Below are 24009 nucleotides of genomic sequence, written 5' to 3' on the forward strand. Positions count from 1 at the left end.
AAAGATTAGGGATAAAATCGACAATGTCTTCTGCAAACCACCCCCAAACAGATGGACAATCCGAAAGAACGATTCAAACATTGAACCGATTGATAAGAGCTTATGCCTCCACCAATACCCGGAACTGGCACACCTACTTACCACAAATTGAATTTGTCTATAACTCCACACCGACCAGAACACTTGGAAAGTCACCATTCGAAATTGATTTAGGATATACTCCCAATGCACCTACCATTAAAACGGATTGCGAAATCAATGCAAGAAGTTTTACCGCCGTAGAACTGGCCCGACACCTCAAAGCTATTACGATCCAAACAAAAGAACGACTAGAGTCTGCTCAGATTGAAATGGAAACTAATAACAACCAAAGACGTAAAACTTTGTTACTGAACATAGGAGATCACGTACTAGTGCATAGAGATGCATACTTCAAGAAAGGAACGTATATGAAGGTACAACCTATATACGTTGGACCATTTCGAGTTGTCAAGAAAATAAATGATAACGCTTACGAACTCGACCTGGATTCACACAAGAGAAAACATAGAGTTATTAACGTACAATACCTAAAGAAATTTGTATACCGACCCGACGCATATCCAAAGAATAAACCAATCAGTTCCGTTGAAAGAATCAACAGAGCCAATGAAGTCATTGCAGTTATAGGGATAGATACCACACACAAAACATACTTATGTCGTATGCAGGATGTGGACCCGACAATCTCAGTAGAATATTCAGAAGCTGAATTCTACCAAATCCCAGAGGAAATACGAAAGTCAATATTAGCCAATTTTAGACAACTGTACGAAACTCAAGACAACTCCGAGAGAGAGGAAGATGTTGTATCTCAAGATGAGATACCTCAGCATTACTAGATTTACCAACCTAGACATAAAACATGTATGAAACACGTACGAAACAATAGACAAGATTGAGTATACTAGGCAACCTACTTGCCTAAGATGAACCAAACTAACCAAACGTATAAATACCTGAACAATTAGTTTAGATCCGAGATTCCGCGCTTCCACCCTTTAGTTAGATTCAGATCTTATATAGATTATATAGGATAAGTAACATTCTGTGAATCACGATAATAATAAGTCTGACAACAAGTTACTCTCCTAAACGACTTTAGGATTGTCAAGACATCCGGTATTACTCGAGCCCGTAATACAACAGAACCAACAAGTACTAGCTTCTATGGCCAAGTTGGTAAGGCGCCACACTAGTAATGTGGAGATCATCGGTTCAACTCCGATTGGAAGCAATTTTTTTACCTTCAAAAACATCTGTTTATATTTAGTTTAGGCAACGGCAAGTATTTTTGCAATAAGATAGAACTTGTTAGTTACGGTGAATGTCCCCATCCTTTAGGGACAATGGTGAGTGGGTCATTTTTAAGTTTTGTTAAGCAAAGCACATAAATCTTCATATTTTTGAAAAACTTTAAAATAATATGTAAATTATGTAAGAAAACAAATATAAAATGATAGTATACAAAAGAGGATACAACCTAATAAAAGAAAAAAAAATTAAAGAACCATTGGAAAAAGAATATTACCAGAAAGTATAAATGTTAACATTTTTATTGTTTTGAGTTTGTTTTAAATTTGAAATTGTTCAATGAATTATTCGCCCTCGGCGAGGAAGAGGTGTCCATATTAGTATTTGTATTATTAGCTGGCCGTTGGTTGTGTTGCTTATAAACTTCGCTAGCGTATTTCAAAAAATGATAGTGATCATCACCGTAGGATTGAGGGAAGGTGGGGGGCGCAGGCGCGATGGGTGAAGACGGAACGTTGAAGTGTCTTGGAGATTGATATTGAGAGGGAACTGGGTGAATATGATCGTAAGTATAGTTCAGCTGTCGCTGTGGTGACGAGAGCTGGTTTGGTGGAGGTAGAGAGTATCTTTGCTGTGGTATATAGATGTTCCCTGGATAAGAATACCTGTGGCCGTGGGTGTTGTAAAAGGATGCCAGGTTTGATAATATTTGTACCGTCGGATCTCTTGGTCCTATAGGAGAAGAGGTTGAAGAGGAGTATGTAGGTGACTTTTGCCTTTTACTGTTTTTTTTGATAAAGTTCTTGTCATTAGAGGAAAGGCCCAAGTTTTCTACAAACGAGTCGAATGAAGGCAAGGCATCCTCAATGACAAGTTTTTGCGCTTTGGAGTGGGACATGGAGGTAGATCTTTGTCTTGGTTTGGGCCTGGATTTCTGCCTGGGTCTCGCCAATGCAGAAGGTGTAGCATTAGTAGTAGTAGTATTAGCTGCAGTAGAATTGGTAGAATTGGTAATCGTAACGTTTTGGTGAGCCAAATACCACGACTCACAATCTCTGGGGAAATCTGGACCGAAGATAGGCACCAGAAAGTATCTAATCGGGAAACAAAACCTCAGGCATAGCAACCTTGAGATTTCCATCGGCAACCAAGTACCCTGGATCTTGATGTAACCACCTCTTATTCTTTTGGTAAAATTTGCCGGATTTAAGTTGGGCAAGTCTATTTGGTCAGGACCAAGTTCATTGATCAGAAAATCCTTGTAAGACTGACAGATAAAGTCTCTCAGTTCAGGCTTGATGTTGTTCCAATGGAAATCGATGTAATTGTTTGCCTGTGTGGAAGAGGTGGATGAAGAAGATGCGTTGGCATCTAGGAAAGTGGATCCTGTGGATTTCCGTCTCTTTGGCGGCGAAGAAGTGGAGGACGACAGCAGGACACTTGACGATTCTTCAGAAGTGAACGAGCTGTGATTGTAAAAGCAAAACGACAAAATTTTTTCGAATTCGGCCTTGCAGAAGAACTGTTGCTGGCTAGTGGAAACCCGGTCACTTCTGGGCAAGTTTATGAGACCCTTCATCACATCCTGATACAGCCTCCATATGCCCGTCATGAACACATAGCCGGAATCATGCGACCATATTACGCAATTATTAGGGTTGATGAGTTTGTCGTTGATCAGATTGTGATCTAGTTTGGTTAACTTGAATTGCTGATTCTTCGTCAGCGAAGAGGTGGCGTTTTCCCCGCGTGATGCTGATGACAGCATCCTCTTTTCTTGTTTGGTAGGCGACGCTGAAACTGGGGTTTTATTAGAGCGAGAAGGTAATATGATCTTACCCATCAAAATATTTTTACCGTGTAGATGCAAAGGGGAGTGGGGAGCGGCGGAATTTGCAAGCTGGGAAAGCAGTGATTCTTCGTGGATCGGGCTCTGAATCGTTTGAAGGTTAGGAAACTGGTACTCGAAGCAGTTCAGGACGTTCTGGGCTGCCGCCTCTTCTCCGTTCCCTGTGTCCGGAGTCCCGGTAATGAAGTTTGGATGTATAAATTGCGCAGCAATAGACGATTTATAGTTAGCCCTTTTAATATTGAGTCCGGCACCGAAACTGGCGGGCGGCGAGTCCTTATCCAGTACGCTGACGAGGTAAAGGCGCTGGTAATCGTCCAAGGGGTTATCCGTTAGGCGCACCGTGTCGCTGTCAATGCTGAAAGTCGGATATTTCATGTTGGAGAAACTGTTTATGATAATGTATTTTAAACTTGCCGTTGTGAGGGGAGAAGAACTGTATGCGAACCGAGAACGAGCAAGTTGAACGCTTGTACACGAATAGTATATATATATATATATATGGAAGTATGCGCTCACACACGTACACGCACACGATAGATACGCCACGCGGGCCGACATTCCTATATATACATATATATATATATATATATATATATATATGTAAATGTATATATACAAGCTTGTGATTTCGCGCGCCGAATATGGGCGGAAAAGCACAGAGCACAGTGGAGAACAGAGAGGAGAAGGGGAGAGGGACAATAGCTATGGATGTGATAGAATACAGGGAAGGTCAAGTTGCCGTCAATCGATGCGGTTCGAGGCCCAGTGCAAGGGGGGCGCTTCGAAGCATAGAACAATATCCGCGGAAACGGACATTAGGGGCGAGGGTGATGAGGAAAAGTTAGAGAAGTCGAGCCAGCTTAACACCCACACATTGTTGTCGTACAAGATGCTTTTTGTTTGCCTGCATGTGTGGAGTCACTAATTAGGGGAGCAAGGCACGGGAGCAAGGGTCCTTTTTTCGCTTTCCTGTTTCCTGCTGCGGAATTCAGTTTTTCTCATCTCTTGGCTCTGAATCCGTTATCCGTTTTGTTACACAAAGAAGTGGTACATGTACAATATAGTGAGTGACAATCGCTCATTATAGCAAAATTTCAAGGTAGTAAAAACAAAATGACAAGACTAAGGATGTTTTATAACAAATTACTGGGCACGCTGGCCATAGGAGTCGGGCTCGCGTGGGCGCTCGAGAACACTACCATATACGAATTTGACTTCGGTAAGGACATTCTCGATCAAAGCTATCGCGACATATTTTCAGACAATGCCTCTTCTCAGGTGCAGTTGCGGGATGTCGTATTGATGAATGGAACAGTGGTGTACGATTCGAGAGGAAGTTGGGACAGTAGCGCGCTGGACGAGTGGCTCCAGGCGCAAAGGAACGTTTCTGTCGAGAGAATATTTGAAAATATCGGGCCCAGCGCCCTGTATCCGTGTATTTGGCCTGGCGTCGTGATTGCATCACCATCGCAATCGCATCCAGACTACTTCTACCAATGGATAAGGGACAGCGCGTTGACGATAAACAGCATTGCGTCTCATTCTGCAGGTCCAGCAATAGAAACGTTGTTGCAGTATTTGAACGTTTCGTTCCACTTGCAAAGAAGCAACAACACGTTGGGTGCTGGTATTGATTACACTAACGATACGGTGGCATTGGGAGATCCTAAGTGGAACGTCGACGATACCGCTTTCACAGGGGACTGGGGCCGTCCTCAAAACGATGGCCCCGCTCTGCGAACCATTGCCATCTTAAAAATCATCGACTACATCAAGCAATCCGGCACTGATCTGGGGGGTGAGTATCCATTTCAGTCCACCGAAGATATCTTTGACGACATTGTACGATGGGACCTGAGGTTCGTTATTGACCACTGGAAGTCTTCTGGATTTGATCTATGGGAAGAAGTCAATGGGCTGCATTTCTTTACTTTACTGGTACAACTATCTGCCGTGGACAAGTCGCTGTCGTATTTTAGCGACTCGGAACGGTCTTCTCTCTTTGTTGAAGAATTGCGTCAGACGCGCCAAGACATTTCCGACTTTTTAATAGACCCTGCGAACGGGTTTATCAACGCCAAGTACAACTATGTTGTTGGGACTCCCATGATTGCCGATGCGTTGAGGTCAGGATTAGACATATCCACTTTATTAGCTGCTAACGCCGTCCACGATACGCCACTTGCTTCTCATCTTCCTTTTGATATAAATGATCCTGCGGTCCTGAACACGTTGCATCATTTGATGTTTCACATGCGTTCGATATACCCCATCAACGAGAGCTCCAAAAACACAACGGGAATTGCCCTGGGCCGGTATCCTGAAGACGTGTATGACGGTTATGGGGTTGGTGAGGGAAATCCCTGGGTCTTGGCGACTTGTACCGCTTCAACAACGCTCTATCAGCTCATCTACAGGCACATCTCTGAGCAGCAAGACTTGGTTGTTCCAATGAACAATGAAACTTCGAACGCATTTTGGAGCGAACTGGTATTCTCAAATCTCACCACTTTGGGAAATGACGAAGGTTATTTGATTTTGGAATTCAACACTCCCGCCTTCAATCAAACCATACAAAAAATCTTCCAGCTAGCTGACTCGTTCTTGATCAAGTTGAAAGCACATGTGGGTGCAGACGGTGAATTAAGTGAACAGTTCAACAAATACACGGGGTTTATGCAGGGGGCCCAACACCTTACTTGGTCCTATACTTCATTCTGGGATGCCTATCAAATAAGACAAGAAATTTTACAGAGGTTGTAAAAAAAATAAAAGAGCAGTGAGAACAATACGAAAATGTACCTCACAATTATTTACATCACATATATATACATTTAAAATATATTCACTATTTACAAACCTTTGCTTTAATGATCTAGTAGATTCTACGTGGGAACATCCAGTCCAACCACGTTTGCGGTTCTCTTCACCTTCTCATCCTGCGTCAATTTCTTACCAGGATTGTATCTATCCACCAGCTCCTCGTATTCTCTTTGATTGTCCAAGAATTTAATAATGTCAAAGGAGTGCTCGAATATCTCGTCAATGTTTTGTCTCTGGACGACTTTTTCCTCCCACTTTATATCGTTTTGTAAGATGGAACGTAGTAACTTAGAGTCGGCTATAAACAAATTCAAAGATCTGTCATTTGCAGGATCTAGTCTTTTCCACTTCTCTAACTGTCTGTTGGTGTCCTCATGCGAGCTTTTCGGATTCTGTTTCTTGGAATATTCCAATTTTGTTAGCATTGCCTTTCGCAGATTTCCCCAATTGATTATCTTGCTCGGCCTTTCATATTTTAGAATGGCTCTTATGAGCCCTCTATATGCATGCAGTGCTCTTGCTCTATCCATTTTCCTGAGCTTCTCTCTCCCTCTGTCTCCTTAACTTTTGTTATCCACTTAACGCTACAAGTGAAACTTCAGTGCAATTTGAGATATTCAGTTTTTGTAGAGGCGAAGAGAAGGGGGTGGTGGTTAAAACTACAACTTCGTACATACAGAAAAGAAAAAGGACAGATATCATAGGGAAGGAGATAAATCATGGCAGAGAGATCAATATTTAATGAGCCTGATGTGGATTTCCATTTGAAATTAAATCAACAATTATTTCACATTCCTTATGAACTACTGTCTAAACGTATTAAGCATTCTCAAGCAGTAATTAATAAAGAAACCAAGTCACTACATGAACATACAGGCGCAGTAAACGAAATATTTGAACATAATGATGTTGAACACGACAGACTGGCACTGGTAAAAATAACTGAAATGATTAGGAAAATCGACCATATAGAAAGATTTTTGAATATGCAAATCAAATCATACTGTCAGATTTTGAATAGAATTAAGAAAAGGCTGGAGTTTTTCCACAAACTGAAGGATATCAAGTCTCAAAATTCTGAAACTTTGCACGATGGAAATAATGACAGTACTAGGAAGAAATTGGTACAATGGTATCAGAGTTATACAAACATTTTGATCGGTGATTACTTGACGAGGAATAACCCGATCAAATACAACTCAGAGACAAATGAGCACTGGAACTCGGGTGTGGTGTTTTTGAAACAAATTCAATTGGATGATCTCATTGATTATGATGTCCTCTTGGAGGCTAATAGGATTTCGACTTCGTTACTACATGAGCGTAATCTTCTACCCCTAATTTCATGGATAAACGAAAACAAAAGGACTTTGACCAAAAAGTCGTCTATATTGGAGTTTCAAGCAAGATTGCAAGAATATATCGAACTACTGAAAGTGGACAATTATACTGACGCTATAGTTTGTTTTCAAAGATTCCTTTTACCATTTGTTAGGAGCAACTTCACCGATTTAAAATTAGCATCCGGACTTTTAATTTTTATCAAGTACTGTAATAGTCAAAAACCAACTTCTTCTACCGGCTCTGGATTCAATGCTGAAGAGATTAAGTCGCAAAATTTACCAATGAAGAAAGATCGAATATTTCAACATTTTTTTCGTAAATCTCTACCAAGAATTACTTCCAATCCAGCGGCGAATACAACTGACTATGACAAGAGTTCCTTAATAAATTTAAAAAATGGAGATTTTGAAAGATATCTGGATTTATTAGATGATGAACGATGGTCAGTATTAAACGATTTATTCTTGAGCGACTTTTATTCCATGTATGGCATATCACAAAATGACCCGTTACTAATATACTTGTCACTAGGAATATCATCTTTAAAGACAAGAGACTGTCTACACCCTTCTGACGATGAAGATGGAAACAAAGAGCCGGAAGTTGCCATAACAGTAGAGAAAGAAGTTGAAGATTTACAAGTATTTACGCTGCATTCACTAAAAAGGAAAAATTGTCCGGTTTGCAGTGAGACTTTCAAACCAATAACACAATCACTACCATTTGCTCATCATATTCAGTCTCAATTATTTGAGAATCCAATACTATTACCAAATGGAAATGTTTACGACAGTAAAAAATTGAAGAAATTGGCCAAAACATTGAAAAAGCAAAACTTGATTTCTTTAAATCCAGGTCAAATCTTGGATCCAGTCGACTTGAAAATATTTTGCGAGTCAGACTCTATCAAAATGTACCCAACTTAAATTAATTTCGAACTGTATGCATTTTTGTTTCTATTAAGGTTTTGATCAAGCTTCACAATTATTTTACAGATATTTACGCTATATATACATATATTTAGTAGAAATGAAAGCTGTGGCATTCTTTTTCTGGTACTCAGTCTGAATCAGAATCGAAGCCTTTTTTGCTTTTACGGTTACGTTTTGAACTGTTTGAGATATATTTACTAAAAATGTAAAACCTAGCATCACGTTCTTTCGCGGGTTTTGTGGTATCTTGTTCACTATTTGTTCTTCGGTGATGATACCCTGGGAAATTTTCCCATTGAAATTTGCTCGATCTGCTCAGAGTTAGTCCGTTTTTTTTAGCTAAAAGTTTGATTTGCCATGAATCATATGGCTCTCCATCGAAAATAGACAAGATAATGTTACCATAACCTTCGGCGGTCAATTTTTTAGCCTGGGGAGTATTCTCATTAAGATCATAACCTTGCGTATAACGAAGAGTATCATTTTGAACTTTAGTGTTTATGAGATTGAACAGTTGTAAGGAATTCTGGAAAAAAGTGAAAATTAATTCTTGATGCTCTCTAATATTTCTTTCTTGATCCTTAATACCTTTTCCATTATGAGGAAAATTGAACACTATATTTTGTAAAGGTTTGTTACCCCAACGGTGGTCGCTAAGCCTGTTGATTGTTTTAAACCAACTATTATTTTTGGAAATTTTAAAGCTTTTTACGAGCTTCGTAACGTCAATCTGGAAGAATATCGGAATATTTAGATCTTTTAAAAATTGGTAATTTTCCTCCAATGTATGCGGATATTTCAATTTAAGCTCATTAACAGAATTGTCGTAGCTTGTTATAATTAAATTGTTACTTTCGATATAGCCTTGTTCAACAATGGACCTGGCAAATGAAAAATCTCCCTCACCACATAACATCAAAGTTTCATCTTTCTCAAAAGGTATAAATTTTCCTTGATTAAGCTTTTGTAATTCTTGATTTCTTTTCACTTTTTTGTTATTAGCGTTTGGATTTTTCTTCCTTAGTTCATGTTTTTGTTTACTTTCAATATTTTTCACCAGCTTGATTTTAGCTTGATGCCTTAACAAAGCACCTTTAAGGCCTTTACTCCCAATCTTTCCCTTTAATTTCCTAGCCATTGATGATATTGGCTACTGCCAGTCTTAATCTACAGTATAACGTCACTGAATGTCTCCAGGTCTTCCTGTTGAATACTACCATTCAAGGTTTTCTTTTAGCTCATCGCATTACCAATCTTTTTATTTTTTTTTTTTGCCGTACAATTTTCATTCCTTCTACAGAAGAAAAAAAGATGGGAGGCAGTTTAAAATATTAAAAGCATCGGAGCATACTAAGATAAATACGTAAGCAACAAAGTCAACCATATCTTATGTTATCACAAATTCTGAAGAAAAAAACCTTTGGAGAATTATATAAAAATATATGGTCTCTAGCGGGATCGAACCGCTGATCCCCGCGTTATTAGCACGGTGCCTTAACCAACTGGGCCAAGAGACCAAGAATTTGTTGAAAGGCAAGATAAAACTTCTTATATTTGTTATATAGTTTCCGGACGTATCTTATTATTCTCAATTGCTTTCTATCAGGCAAAAGTTAACGTCATTTATTTGAAGAAACTGTGGTCAATTATGTTGCTAGCGATGCTTTTCAAGAAACTACAAGTATAACCAGCCAAGCCTATACAGAGCGAAGGACCTAGAAAAAGAAAAAACAAAACAGTACATTCAGGAAACGCTGAAAAGAGTTTCCAAAGAAGCTGATCATAGGTGTCACTTGGACATAAGTTGGTGTTTGCTAATAAAAATTGGATTTCCATTGTGGGATTGTTCCATTGTCTGTGCCAAAAAGATTTGTTTTTGGTTAAAGTGTTGATCAAGATTGTTCGTAACCTCCTATCTTTAGTTGAAGTGGTCCAAAAACAATGAATGCTCCACAGATTAGTCTCTATGAACCTGGGACAATACTGACTGTCGGATCGCATCATGCCAAGATCATCAAATATCTCACGAGTGGTGGGTTCGCACAAGTTTATACTGCTGAAATTTCACCTCCTGACCCATATAGCAATGCCACTATAGCATGTCTGAAGAGAGTCATTGTCCCGCACAAACAGGGTTTGAATACTTTGAGAGCTGAAGTAGATGCCATGAAGCTCCTTAGAAATAACAAGCATGTGGTTTCTTACATAGACTCTCATGCTGCAAGGTCTGTAAATGGTATTGCATATGAGGTGTTTGTATTAATGGAGTTTTGCGAACGTGGAGGCCTTATAGATTTTATGAATACCAGATTGCAAAACAGATTACAAGAATCTGAAATATTAGAAATTATGAGCCAGACTGTCCAAGGCATTGCTGCAATGCACTCCCTACAACCGCCATTAATTCATCGAGATATTAAGATTGAAAATGTACTAATCTCTCATGACGGCTTGTATAAAGTCTGTGATTTTGGTTCTGTTTCAGGTGTGATCAGACCACCTAGAAATACACAAGAGTTTAATTATGTTCAACATGACATCCTAACAAATACTACAGCTCAATATAGATCACCTGAGATGCTTGATCTTTATAGAGGTCTGCCTATCGATGAAAAATCTGATATTTGGGCTCTTGGTGTCTTTCTTTACAAAATATGTTACTACACTACACCGTTTGAAAAGAGTGGTGAGGCCGGTATACTACATGCAAGATATCAGTATCCACCTTTACCTCAGTACAGTGACAGATTAAAAAATTTGATACGTCTGATGTTAATGGAAGCACCATCTCAGAGGCCAAATATTTGTCAAGTTTTAGAGGAAGTTTCCAGACTACAGAATAAACCTTGTCCGATTAGAAATTTTTACTTGTTAAGAGCAATGAATCAGAATGCGCAGTTGGTGAGTGAACCACCTTTGACGAATTATGTTCCAACACAGAAATTCCTTCCAGTACAAAGCCTGCAGAGCATCGAGCAAACGCCAAATATGGTCCCTGTAAGTCACGTCAGGACTACTCCTAATTTGGGTATATTGTCTAGACCTATTAACGACAGCAATAAGACAGAAGCAACGGCGCAAGCTGGCTTACAGCTTGGAAGCGATTCAAATTTGACTAGCCCCTTAATGAAAACGAAATCCGTTCCACTTTCTGATGATTTTGCATCACTATACTATAGGGAGTTGCATCCTTTTCAAAAGTCGCAAACATTTAAGTCGGTAGATAATTTCCAATCCCCACAAAGGAAGTCTATGCCTCCATCATTACTTGCTCCCGCTAACAGTAACAATTTAGATAAAGCTTCGACAAAAAATCGCCCAAACAACTACGTTGATTCTGAGACGCAAACTATAGATAGCAAGGCCGTGCCTAACTTAAAATTATCTCCCACTATTACGAGCAAATCAGTGAGCTCCACAAAAGAACCTAATGCTCTAGAGAATGTAAATGGAAGCAATATTGTGCGCTCTCTAAGCTCCAAGTTGAAAAAAGTTATCACTGGGGAGTCTCGTGGCAATTCCCCAATTAAATCAAGGCAAAATACAGGCGACAGTATCAGGTCTGCATTTGGTAAGCTTCGTCATGGGTTTACAGGAAGCTCAGTAAATAATAGCAGGTCAGCATCTTTTGATAATAACAATGGCAACGGCAATGGCAACAACGTGAACAGGCGATTAGCTTCATCGTCGACCTTGTCCTTTCCTAATTTTAATTCGGATATCAAAAGGCAAGAGGAATTAGATAAGAAACAGCAACTGGAAAAACGCCGTAGTATGCCTCCTTCAATTTTGTCAGATTTTGACCAGCATGAAAAGAATAACTCGAGAACTAGATCAAGGGACTATTACAGATCTCATTCTCCAGCGAAGAAACCCCAAGCGACAGCTAAAACGGCACCAAAGCCCATTTTGAAACCAGACGATGGCGATATTAGTATAAATCAAGAAAAGAAGGAATCGATCCAGAGAAGAGTGCATAACTTACTAAAGAGTTCTGAGGATCCTTTAACATATAAATCCGCATCAGGTTATGGTAAATATACAGACATTGACGTAGAAACTACGAATCGACATTCAAGTGTAAGAATAACACCAATTACTGAAGAACAGTTTAAGAACAACCACAAGAATGCTGCAGCGGACAAAAAAGTGAGAAGCAATGGTAAAGATAAAGATAAATCAAGACCACCACGCCCACCACCAAAACCTTTACATTTAAGAACAGAACTTCAGAAGATAAGAAACTTTAGTCGTTTGCAATCAAACAAACTGCCAGTTGAGAGAATTTCCAGCGACGCCACAGAGACTATTGTTGATGTTAACGTGGACGAGTTAGAAGCCGATTTTAGAAAAAGATTTCCTAGTAAGGTGTAAACACTGTCCTCACACATAATAGACTATGTAATATTAAAAGTCATAGAAATGTATAGATCTTTTCTCTCTCTCTTTTCCTCTGCAAAGTCTTTATAGATGTAGTTTCTGAGGTATTAGTTGTGATTTTCTTTCGTCAATCATTTCAAAACTTGAAAATATATCTTTTCACTCATTCAATTATTTATGCGTTTCTATTTTTTTTATATGCTTTATAGTCTCGACAAAACGTCGTCAACCACCTGTTGAGTAGAAGCCTTACCACCTAAATCTGGAGTCTTGATAGCACCCTCTCTTAAATTAGCGTCAACTGCTCTGTAAATATCTTGGGCGGCATCGTTATGACCCAAGAACTCCAACATCAAAGCGGTGGATCTTATGGTGGCGATTGGGTTAGCAATACCTTTGCCAGCAATATCTGGGGCGGAACCATGGCATGGTTCACCAATAACAATTTCTGGACCGACGTTGGCGCTTGGAACAACACCTAATGAACCCACTAAAGCAGCAGCACCGTCAGATAATATGTCACCGTACAGGTTTGGTGCTACTATCACATCAAAACACTGTGGTTCTCTAAACAGCCTATAAACCATGGAATCCACAATTTGTTCGTTGTATTTGATTTGACCGTATTTGTCCTTGTTGGATTCGTAGACTTCCTTACAGATTTCTCTAAATAGACCATCACTTTGAGACAGAACATTTGATTTATGTGTCACCGTCAAAGTAGCTTCACCTCTTGTCTGCAATCTTTTCAAGGCAATATCTAATGCAATGGTTGCAATTCTTCTTGTTGCAATTTCAGATATTCTCTTTGTGGCGTCAGCAACTCTTGTTCCTGTAGCCTTATCGATATATGTTTTTTCAATTTTAATATACAGGTCCTCAGTATTTTCTCTTACGATAACCATGTCAATTGGTTTACCTTTGCCTCCTTCTACAGACTTAACAGGACGAACATTGGCAAATAAGCCCATTTCCCTCCTCAGAGCAACAATTGGTGATGAATAGCCTTCCACTTTGGTAGTTGGAGACTGAACTGCACCGAAAAGAGCACCTTGGCATTGTTCCTTCAATACTTTAACAGTCTCGTCAGGCAATGCCTTTCCGGTTTCTTGAAATGTTTGGAAACCGGCATAGAGATCAATAAAGTTGAAGCTTAAGCCGTGCTTGGAGTTCAGGTTTTCCAAAACTTGCTTACCGGCAGGAATTACTTCTTTACCAATACCGTCACCGGGAATAAGACCAATAGTGAGTGATTTGCGAGCAGCATTGGATGCTAACCCACGACAGGCAGATAATCTAGTAGCAACAGATCTGAACATTATTTTCGAGTGCGTTACTATCTTACTATCTTAGTTATATAGGTATCGCGCTGTAGTAAAACCTATAGCATAGATACAGACTTAGCTAAACTACATCAGATAAGGTGTCTTTATATAAGTGCTGAACCAGTTGACTTTTTGCTGTCCTTTCATTTAATTTGAGTCATCTTAAAAACATTTTTCCACGGGAAAAAAGTTGAAAAAAAAGAGTGAGAAATTTCAGTGTGGTTGAAAAAATCGAGGTGGAATTTAGAGAAAGACAATTACTTAGTACTGCATGTGTTGTTCTCGTTTGTTTTAAATTATATACAGGTTAGTTTGGTGACGTCGAGAAAAAGAGAGGCAGCCCATCTAGAAGTGGAGGTTCTCGGAAGTGGTGGGTTCTTCTTCTTGTGCTGTATCCAATGTAGTGTCGTCCTTCCACGACCCTGCAGGATTACTTGACCTTGCTGCCATTAGTTCAGTTTCTTCAACAACCTTCTTTTCCCACACGTCCAGGACCTCTTGTTCCTTCTGTATACCATGTTCAATGGCTGAAACTCCGAAGATGGATCCGAACATCTCTGCCTCTTCCAAAGCCACTTGCTGCTCTGTTTCTTCTTGCATTCTCAACGCGTAGAATTCATATCTGGCATGGTCATATGCTTCAACCATGTCCTCACACTGCTTCGTCTTGAGTAAATGCATAGTTCGTTGGATGACACTTTCACCATCGAGTGGTTTTCCTATCTGAAGCATGTGGCTCCAATCGTAATCTTCATCACCGATTTCGTTTTCCACTAAAATTTTAGGCCTCGACAACTCCCATGGATGTTGTTTGTAAAAGAGGGTTCTGAGCTTGTCCTCTACGTATGTTAGTTTAGGGGGTTTGTACAGCCTTTTCACGCCTACCCTTTTGTCTCTCGTGTTGGGTCTTGTCTTGTAAAATCCGTTATTGTTGACGTGCGGTTGTTCTGTCACATCGACAAGTTTCCCTATGATGTGTCCATTGGAAGGATTCTTGAAACGAGGTTCACGTGTAAACTTGGTGGATGGTGGGATAGACGCCACGACGTTGTACCACGCAGGTGTTTCTTTCAACAGTCCTGATTTCAAGTAAGCGGACGTCCGTTGAAGGACGTTTACAGCATTGGTTTGTATCTTCATCTCTCCAGGTTCAAACGCTTCCTACTTGAATGATGCGAAGTGTCTTTGTTCTTTTCCAACCTTTCAATGAAGTTCTTTTCTGGTTCTTTGCCCAGTATCTAAATTTTACTGGGTATATTGCTGATAATCTGCTCTTTTCTGTAATTGCCGAAGTATCAAAGAAATTTCAATCCTTAAAGAGGTTGCGCAAGTGAAGACCAAATGAAAAACATCATAGAAAAACAGCGTATTGGCAATCTTGGGTTAGTGTCCATTGTCCAATAAAATTTTTTTACTGGTTGCAAGAGAGAGGCTAACAAACATGGCGTACAAATCAGGAACCAATAACCGTAGTAATATAATAACTAATGGCAGCACACTGCCGCCGCGAAGCAACAAGAAGGCTTACAGTAGACGTAAAAAGAAGAGCGTAAGTATGCCCATAATTTACAAGAGTTTTTGTGATACAAGACAGATCGACGACGACCAACAAGCCTTCAAAATGCTGGATAAAGTTAGTCATCTGAAAAAATTCAGCGCTGAAGAAGGTGATGATGACAATACATTTGTCCAATGGGCCGATGATATTACAGATACCTTATCCGGGCTATGCTGCACAGGAACCTTTTTAAAACTTCTCATAAGCTCTGCGTTATCCGGGCGAGCCAAGAATTGGTTTGATTCGGCAACAGAGGGCATCGATGACTACGTGATAAAGACTTATGATTTTGGAAAATTTCTTGCTTTACTATCAGAAGAATTTGATGGAGCAAAATTCTTAAGAAGGGAGAGTTTCACGGAACTATTAAAGCTGTCCATTGATTCTGAGAAGTCATTGGAAACATTTGCTTATATATCGGGACGTCTAACTCCTTATTACCTGTCTTCTGGTGCTGCGTTGGATTTATTTCTCAGTAAGTTAGAGCCACACTTGCAAAAACAATTGGGAAATTCTGCATTTCCGATGACTTTGGATGTAGCCTTGTTGATGACTGCCTGTGAATTTGCGAAGGGAGCATCTAGTCATAGAAAACATCGAAACAAAAATACAAGAGATTTCGACATCAATTCTCCAAAGATTAAGAGTGCTGCTAAAGTTAGCAAAATATCTAACACCAAAAATATGAATGAAAACAGCGTCATTGAAAAGAGTGATCGGAAAAATTACTCTAATAAAAACGAACTACAAATACCCGATACTAAACTTCGAAAACGAAATGGACGTGGAGTGCAGCTCTCTCTTTTCGTGGCCGAGCACAAGAAGACTCTTCCATATGAGAATTTTTCTGCCAATGCATACGCGTCAAAAAATGGACAGTCCAATTTGATCGATCCCTTTGATCTTCATACACATCTTAGAAACGGTGAATCTCGACTATATGCATTAAATGCGATATCAACTCAGAATAACGACAGGTCGATTCCAGGAACAACTAATGATAATTTAATAAATGATGAAGTTGCAAATATGAGAAAGCAAATCACAATTAATAATGAACGTACGGATGAAATCACGCCGTCTTTAAACCTGAGCCGCTGCGCAGTGAAAAGAAACTCACTGCAACTTGTATCACCAAATACTTTTAAAGGAAGCGCTGAAATTCAAGAACCAAAAATGAAGAGAGTTTTAGGTAGTGATATATCGATTGGCTCATCCCAAACAATGTATGTATTTTCCCACCCAGGCACTCCCACAGTTGCTAATCCAGCAAGAAAAAATGAAATCAGCGAGAGTTGTCAGATTAACGATACTGTTCATTCTAACCCGTTCACGGCAAACGAAAATGAAAAAATCTCGAACCTATCAGAAAGCTTTAAAAACCCTGTAGCATCTATGGAAATAAATAGGCTGAGCTCCACCGCGGGCCTCAAAAAGATCTCAGAAAGCGTTCATAGAGAGAACAAGAGGCCTAATTTATCAACTCAAAAAAGCTATCCACTGCATAACTTTGCTGTGCGCACAAGGAATGCACATTTTAATGACCGGCCTTCTAATTATACATCGGCACATGAAATTACAGATGCGACTTGCCGATTATCTCCGAGCATTAATAGTATTCAATGTCTTACTGGGCCCAAAAGCAGGGATGCAGAGACTAACAAAGCAACGATTTCATCTTATATGGTTGCTCAAGACGAAAAAGCGGCGAAGAGCAAAAATGTAGAAACTAAGAGCAGAAAGTTCCCCAATGTAATAAACCCTTTTCTTACGAATACAGTGAATAAAAAAAAAAAAGACTACTATTATATGTGAGTGATAATATTCTTGATTACGTACTCTATATATTGTGGCAGCGCAAACAATCACTTAAACTCATACACTTCCTTTTGTGCATGCGATAGTACAGCTGCTCTTTTTGTGCCCACAATTCTTTCGAGTGAAAGGCCATCAAGTTTACTGTATATGCATCTAACAGTGGATATGTTTAAGTCGGTATTACCCAGAAAGGCGTTCTTACCAATAAATCTGACAGTTTCATTGTAAAACTCGGGATTGTTTGGAGGCTTATAAAACACGACACTTTTAACACCTTTGATTTCATAACGTCTATAATGGTGCAACCTTTCTGTATATAACATAACTTTCAGGCGGCCCTGTTGAAATAATGATCTATTTGCATTAAGCTGTCTTTGGCTAGAGTACTCATTTATGTCTCCAAATAAAATCGTCGTCTTCTCCTTCATGTAGTTTCTAATACGAATAAAGTCGGTGTAATCAGGAATGTAGATCAGTATTCCGTCTTCATACCCAGTGGATTTGACAATACTTGGAATAATGACACTTGTAAAAAATTTAAATCTATAATCAGGTTCTTCAATAATCGAGTTTCCAATAATGTCAAATCTCTGAAAGATCTGTCTGATCTTTAATCCAGATTGTCCAATACTGGAATTTTCTGATTCTATGACCTTGTGATTCTTCCATCTACCTGCCATGTTACGACATCTTCCGTTGATTAATGAATTAGCCGCAGGTGAGACGTATTTTGTGAATGCAATTGTCTGCCTGAACAACCTAGCTTGGTCATTAATATACCACATGCGAATTCTGCTAAAGTCAGCTTCATGTTGTTGATCTGGAATTTTGTTAAGATGGTCAAAGATGGTGAAAATATGGGATATGTTCTGGTATTCTATTGAGTGTAATTGATCAATCACCATTAGCTCTATTGAGGACAAGAAATCGTCCTGCCTCTTTTTTTTATCTGTATTTTCTAAGATCATTTGAATACCCAATGGCGAACATACAATAATGTCAGACTGGTAGAAATTGCTATAAAGTTTTATAGCCTTTCTTGTGAACTTAAGGCCGACAACGAAAAAATCGTTGGTGTTTCCCCTAAATATGTGTTGAAAAGATTTTGGTTTGGACTTTGGAGGTAAAGAATCATCACGGAATTGGTCGTAGAATTTTCCCTTCTTATCAACTTGATCTATACCTGACTTTGAAATTATCTTATCGACAACGCGGTATGCCGCCTCTCTAGTAGGAACTACAATCAATACTTTTGGCCTTGTAAAACCTTGATCTAGGTGTTCAGTGTCTGGGTTATCCTGTAATCTTTGATTGTTTTTCAAGATTCTATCTCTTGTCTTGTAGATGTGATTCAACACATGCAGAGCATATAAATCTCTGTACTCATCTTCATCCTTTTCGTACGAATCATACTCATATAATATATCTTTGTACTGAAACATAGGGTCTACTAATTTTTTTTGCAAAGCAGTCAATGGATCAATTTTTTTATCCAGCAGTCCATTTTGAACTTTCAGTCTCTGTTTCAAAAAGTAGGAGTATATGGATGATGATCTGTACGGGCTTTCAACCAATGCTTCCTCACCAATTACTACCGGTTTGGCATATATATACGATTCATTGTCACCTAGGGGACCCTTGACGGATTTGTATTTTATACTTTTGGTCTTGAAAGCAGTGGACAAATCATCAACGTATTTCTCCGGAACTTGGTTAAAATGAGACTCGAAGGGATCTTGCTCATCTTCACTGTCTATATCATCCTTCTCGTCTTCATTGCTGTCATCATCGTTATCATTCTCTTGATTACCCAAAAGGCCATTCTCTATCTCCAACTGATCGTCCACTGGCTCATATTCTGAATTTTTGTCTTCAGTCTCACCGGCTTGGGTAGTAGCTTCATTGCTCTCGTCAATCTTCCTCTTTCGTCTTTTTGGTTCTGGATGTTCAGATTTGAGGATAGTCAATAAAGCGTCATAAACTTTTTCCTTTTTCTCTTCTACACCCTCAACATCAATATCATCCCCACTACCAATATCCGACATTTCAGCCTCGTCAGTTCTGCGGCCAGTATCTTCAGCTACGTGATCCGCTTCTTCCGTACTTCCATCTTTTCTGGCAGAAGATCTTTTAATCTTTCTCAGTTCTTGTCTTCCTCTTTTCCGATAGCCACGAAAATTATCATTCTTCTCCCTCACAGGACTGTCACTCATTGCAACCTGATCACTTCGCAATTATACCCCCCCCAGCTTATCCAACAAACGCTGTTTATTCACTTCATTAAACCTGTAGAATATGCGATGAGCTAAATTATAATAGAATTGCGAAGGAAAAATTTTTCAGATCATGATACACGAGGAAGCGCATCAGCTTGAAGCGAAGCAAGGGACTGGAGCGGTTACTGGTTTCGGAGAGATGATTGATGAGAAAGTGGATATAGATAAAAGATCTGAGGTGTAGTGATACTGGAAGGGCTGTGCGTGAAGTGTTGGTGGACTTATAGTATTCCTGAAGCTTCTTTTTCTGTTTTGCTCCCCTCATCCCATCGCGTAATCGCTTAGATCCACTGGAGAGGTGCTGTTTGTGGCCGATCACACTAAAGATTAGGCAACGATGACCAGTTTGTCCAAAAGCTTCATGCAGAGTGGACGAATCTGCGCAGCATGTTTCTATCTGTTATTCACACTACTTTCAATCCCAATCTCGTTTAAAGTTGGTGGTTTAGAGTGCGGTCTTTCCTTCACGGTGACACTGTTCACTTTGTATTTCATAACTACGACTCTTAACGTGTTGGCAAGACGACACGGAGGAAGATTATACATTTTTTTGACCAGCTGTCTGTATTATTCACAACACTTCATCATTGCATCTTTGCTATACCTGTTTTTGTCTGGATTTTCTAATGATGAATTGGGAAACGTTCTGAAAAATAAATCTAATGAGTCAGAGTCGTTCTTAGAAGCTTTGAAAAATAGCTTAAATTCCAACCAAATTAACTACGTGTTATATTATTATTACTATCGATTTGTTGTTCAACCGTGGCAGTTCGTACTTACCAAGTCCACACCTTTTTTTACTCTATCAGAAGGTTTTTTCACTATTTTAGCCATCCAGGCCGTCGGGGAAACTAATAGATGGTTATCAAATGACCTGAATTCAAACACGTGGATTATTTCCTCATTGCTAGCTTCTGGGGGTGTGATTACCGCTTCGCTTTATTATTTATATCGGATTTATGTCACCCCTATATGGCCATTATCCATCCAAACAGCGTCTTTATTAGGATTTGTTTTGTCTATGGTATGTGGGTTGGGTTTATATGGTATTGTGAGTCAGAAAGGATCCGTCATAGAAAGCTCTTTATTTTTTGCGTATATTGTTCGTTGTATTTATGAAATTTCGCCTAAATTAGCTACTACGGCAACTGATGAAATTTTAGACTTGTTTAAAGACGTCTGGCAAAAGCATCAAAGGAATCTGCCCACTGCGGACAATCTTTTGTGCTACTTCCATAATGTCATATTAAAGAATGCAGAGATGTTATGGGGGTCTTTTATTCCTAGGGGAAGAAAGAAAACTGGTGATTTTCATGACAAACTCATTAGTATTTTATCATTTGAAAAAGTATCCTTAATATCTAAACCGTTCTGGAAATTTTTCAAGAATTTCACCTTTAGTGTTCCGCTATCCATTAACGAATTCTGCCAAGTTACAATCAAGATGGCAAGTGAATCAGTTTCCCCAGCTATAGTAATTAATTTATGCTTTAGAGTTCTAATGTTTTACTCGGCCACAAGGATTATTCCAGCATTACAAAGAAAGAATGACAAGCAATTGCGCAAGAGTCGTAGGATCATGAAGGGTTTGTATTGGTACAGTCCCTGCATATTGATTGCTATGTATACTCACTTGATTTTACAATATTCGGGTGAGCTGAAGAAGGATCTATGTATATGGGGTTGCAGTGAAAAGTGGTTTGGTTCAGATCAACCAGAAATTATAGTGGATTCATGGGGATTCTGGAATTGGTGCAATATTTTCTGTACTGTTTTGGTGTATGCTACTGAATTGATAGGTTCTGGTAGTTGAAGGTGATGCATTGTCAAAAGAGCGACTTCTTCAGCTCTGCCAAATACGCGAAGACAAAAAGGGAAGGAAAAATAGAAGGTGAAATACCAGATTACTTGTAACTAATTGATAGATTTTATCTGTTTCAAGTACCATTCCTGAACCACTTTACCATTTGGTTGGTTTCTTTTTTGTTATTATTTGCATTAGTCCTTTGCACGTTCATAGTGAAAATTGCTTCCGTTTATCACTATTCCATAATAAATACAATGAACATTTCAACTCATACCCTAATATGTAGACACATAAATATATGAATATAACATATCTCTGAAATAGTACTTTCAATACGCAGTAAATTTTAATCTAGAGCTGTGCAGAGTAAGTTAAAAATAGCTGATTTCGGCTTTCTTTTTGCTCTTTGCTATCATTCAAGAAACCGTTTTACCTCCTTATAACAATGGTAAGAGGTACTTAAGAAGGTCCTCATCTTTGAATTGGTATTTCCCCCCTCCCCCTTCTTAGAGTAATTGCATAACCACAGAGCCGTCCTTTCTTAAATTCGGAGGACATGACGTAAAGGAGAAGTAGAACCGAATGTCGCAATAGACCAAACTGAAGTGTCACAATCCAGATTCTTTCCAATTGTTGAAAATTGTTGAAAATTGTTGAAAATTGTCAAGAGTTGCCAATGTCGTCTATATAGTTGACACTTTTCTGATTCGCCATTACATCCTTTAGAGGAGCGGTATTCAAAAGTTGCTAAATATGTGAATGCACAACATGCCTTAGATTTGATATCACTGTTCTTTTTTGCTATACACCAATTATCACTACTGGAAAAATGGTATCTTTGAGAAGCAGTATTTCAAAAGGAAACCAAAAAGATGTTCAAAAACTTCACGTTCTCGCTATAATGCCACTTCTCACCATCCCAAGTGGTTCAAAGTCAAGCATTCGTTCTTATGGATAGGAACGTTCTGTTTTGAGTTTATTCGTTAGTAAAAACTAATAAGTTCTTTGAAACTGATCAAACTGCTAATACAAAGACTCTTAGGGTTATTGTGTTGGGGATTCAATGTGATTCTTAATATAAAATTATTCGCCTTTTATGGGGACCATTTAGAATCACATAGTGTGCCCCTTGATGCAAAAGATGAACCCTTTACAAAGTAATTATCGCCAGGCAGTGAAGAGGTTGAACAATTGTAATTATTTCGATAAGATCTTGAAAGTGGTGAGTATTTAAACACGATTAATTCCATTATTGCTGGAACAAAAACCAACTATCGTTCACTGATAGCATTCGTGCTGCCGCAGTATTGTCACATATAATGTTCGAAATATGAAAGTTATAATAACGATTGAATTATGATCAAAATGTCATCAAATTTTGGTTGAAATTGACGCGCAAGATTGATAATGTAGTAGAAGAGTGAATGATGATGTATAAAAGCGGAGAGAGAAATTATTAATGAGAATTATATGATTTTACTGATATTTTTTTAAATTCCATATTTGAGAAATGGGTGAATCTTCAGATAATTATTTGACTTACATTTTTTAGAGGTAAAACCGTAGATATATACAGTACACTGGAAGCTCTCCCCAGGAACATTAAAATCCACAGAAGGAACTCAACTACTATAAAATAATAACTTTATAAGGTTTGCTTAATGGCCCCCTTCGTTGATGATTAGTAGTTCAAAGGTAGCATTAATGAGGAACAGCAGTATATCTTCATATACCATGTAAGAGAGATATAGAAATCGCACGCCGATCGGTTCGCTATAAGTGCGACCAGTATGCCCATTATGACACTCATATCCTCCATATATATGACTATCATGTTAAAGTTCGGTTAATACACCCTTTAACTCAAGTGACCATTATCTGAATTGTTGGAATGAAATTCTTATATCATCTATTTAGTAGTATATTATCATATGCGGTGTAAGAGGATGGCATGAAGATTGAGAAACAGTCGTCCAATTTAATGGAAGCTGAAGTACAAGGATTGATAATGTAATAGGATAATGAATGACAACATATAAAAGGAAACAAGATAAAGTAATACCATTATGCAGAATTATCGATGCCTTTTTGTGGTTCCATGATCCTCGAGGAGAACTTCTAGTATATTCTGTATACCCATATCATAGCCTTTAGGAACAATGGAATCCCAACGATTATTTAATTATTCACCAAATTCTTATGAATACCTTGTCCAGCATTTCCCCTTTCGGCGATAAGCGTAATCACAGGAGAGTTGTATATTGTAATAATATGTTTGTTGCTTTTTATGCACTAATCAAGCGAATGAAATCCGATGTAGTGTAACGGCTATCACATCACGTTCTCACCGTGGAGACCGGGGTTCGACTCCCCGCTTCGGAGTAAATTTTTTTTCCAATTTGTTTTCAGGGACTTATCTGCCGCATTTTCATCATCTGGTGGTAGTCACATCTTTTAGTTTGTTCCTCAGACACCATCATACCGGAGACATTTAAGTGTCTCGTAGTCGAGCATCTTTTTATGGTGCTAAGGGTAAAATAATTCATTGGTGGATGATCATGTTAAGTATAAAAGTTTAAGTTTATTGTTTCAGTTTCTATT

General features: G+C 38.8%; 11 protein-coding genes and 3 non-coding genes across 14 annotated transcripts; 7 read left to right on the forward strand and 7 right to left on the reverse strand.

Moving 5' to 3' along the window:
- Positions 1 to 1203: 1203 nt before the first annotated feature.
- On the forward strand, positions 1204 to 1276 carry SPAR_Itrna1T. The gene has a single exon. It is a non-coding gene; the product is annotated as a tRNA-Thr (tRNA).
- Positions 1277 to 1594: 318 nt separating this feature from the next.
- On the reverse strand, positions 1595 to 3703 carry XBP1 (Xbp1p; the record flags this gene model as incomplete). Its single annotated transcript, XM_033911063.1, has 1 exon — positions 1595 to 3703. One exon carries the CDS (start codon positions 3701 to 3703, stop codon positions 1595 to 1597), a length of 2109 nt encoding a protein of 702 aa, XP_033766954.1.
- A 555-nt stretch (positions 3704 to 4258) lies between these two features.
- Positions 4259 to 5908, forward strand: SGA1 (glucan 1,4-alpha-glucosidase; the record flags this gene model as incomplete). The annotated part of the gene is made up of 1 exon (XM_033911064.1): positions 4259 to 5908. The coding sequence occupies one exon, from the start codon at positions 4259 to 4261 to the stop codon at positions 5906 to 5908; it is 1650 nt and encodes a 549-aa protein (XP_033766955.1).
- Positions 5909 to 6030: 122 nt separating this feature from the next.
- Positions 6031 to 6498, reverse strand: FMC1 (Fmc1p; the record flags this gene model as incomplete). The annotated part of the gene is made up of 1 exon (XM_033911065.1): positions 6031 to 6498. The coding sequence occupies one exon, from the start codon at positions 6496 to 6498 to the stop codon at positions 6031 to 6033; it is 468 nt and encodes a 155-aa protein (XP_033766956.1).
- Positions 6499 to 6687: 189 nt separating this feature from the next.
- FYV10 (glucose-induced degradation complex subunit FYV10) lies at positions 6688 to 8238 on the forward strand (the record flags this gene model as incomplete). The annotated part of the gene is made up of 1 exon (XM_033911066.1): positions 6688 to 8238. One exon carries the CDS (start codon positions 6688 to 6690, stop codon positions 8236 to 8238), a length of 1551 nt encoding a protein of 516 aa, XP_033766957.1.
- Positions 8239 to 8371: 133 nt separating this feature from the next.
- Positions 8372 to 9382, reverse strand: BMT5 (25S rRNA (uracil2634-N3)-methyltransferase; the record flags this gene model as incomplete). Its single annotated transcript, XM_033911067.1, has 1 exon — positions 8372 to 9382. One exon carries the CDS (start codon positions 9380 to 9382, stop codon positions 8372 to 8374), a length of 1011 nt encoding a protein of 336 aa, XP_033766958.1.
- A 305-nt stretch (positions 9383 to 9687) lies between these two features.
- Positions 9688 to 9761, reverse strand: SPAR_Itrna2I. The gene has a single exon. It is a non-coding gene; the product is annotated as a tRNA-Ile (tRNA).
- A 424-nt stretch (positions 9762 to 10185) lies between these two features.
- PRK1 (serine/threonine protein kinase PRK1) lies at positions 10186 to 12618 on the forward strand (the record flags this gene model as incomplete). Its single annotated transcript, XM_033911068.1, has 1 exon — positions 10186 to 12618. One exon carries the CDS (start codon positions 10186 to 10188, stop codon positions 12616 to 12618), a length of 2433 nt encoding a protein of 810 aa, XP_033766959.1.
- A 209-nt stretch (positions 12619 to 12827) lies between these two features.
- Positions 12828 to 13943, reverse strand: LYS12 (homoisocitrate dehydrogenase; the record flags this gene model as incomplete). The annotated part of the gene is made up of 1 exon (XM_033911069.1): positions 12828 to 13943. One exon carries the CDS (start codon positions 13941 to 13943, stop codon positions 12828 to 12830), a length of 1116 nt encoding a protein of 371 aa, XP_033766960.1.
- A 351-nt stretch (positions 13944 to 14294) lies between these two features.
- On the reverse strand, positions 14295 to 15089 carry RSM25 (mitochondrial 37S ribosomal protein mS23; the record flags this gene model as incomplete). Its single annotated transcript, XM_033911070.1, has 1 exon — positions 14295 to 15089. The coding sequence occupies one exon, from the start codon at positions 15087 to 15089 to the stop codon at positions 14295 to 14297; it is 795 nt and encodes a 264-aa protein (XP_033766961.1).
- Positions 15090 to 15390: 301 nt separating this feature from the next.
- Positions 15391 to 17322, forward strand: SPAR_I00770 (uncharacterized protein; the record flags this gene model as incomplete). The annotated part of the gene is made up of 1 exon (XM_033911071.1): positions 15391 to 17322. The coding sequence occupies one exon, from the start codon at positions 15391 to 15393 to the stop codon at positions 17320 to 17322; it is 1932 nt and encodes a 643-aa protein (XP_033766962.1).
- Positions 17323 to 17372: 50 nt separating this feature from the next.
- UTP25 (rRNA-binding ribosome biosynthesis protein UTP25) lies at positions 17373 to 19538 on the reverse strand (the record flags this gene model as incomplete). Its single annotated transcript, XM_033911072.1, has 1 exon — positions 17373 to 19538. The coding sequence occupies one exon, from the start codon at positions 19536 to 19538 to the stop codon at positions 17373 to 17375; it is 2166 nt and encodes a 721-aa protein (XP_033766963.1).
- A 400-nt stretch (positions 19539 to 19938) lies between these two features.
- On the forward strand, positions 19939 to 21414 carry ICE2 (Ice2p; the record flags this gene model as incomplete). The annotated part of the gene is made up of 1 exon (XM_033911073.1): positions 19939 to 21414. The coding sequence occupies one exon, from the start codon at positions 19939 to 19941 to the stop codon at positions 21412 to 21414; it is 1476 nt and encodes a 491-aa protein (XP_033766964.1).
- A 2304-nt stretch (positions 21415 to 23718) lies between these two features.
- Positions 23719 to 23790, forward strand: SPAR_Itrna3E. Its single transcript has one exon. It is a non-coding gene; the product is annotated as a tRNA-Glu (tRNA).
- The last annotated feature ends 219 nt before the right edge of the window (positions 23791 to 24009 follow it).

This window comes from Saccharomyces paradoxus, chromosome IX (assembly GCF_002079055.1).
Source record: "Saccharomyces paradoxus chromosome IX, complete sequence".
In the NCBI taxonomy this organism is placed as follows: Eukaryota; Fungi; Ascomycota; class Saccharomycetes; order Saccharomycetales; family Saccharomycetaceae; genus Saccharomyces; species Saccharomyces paradoxus.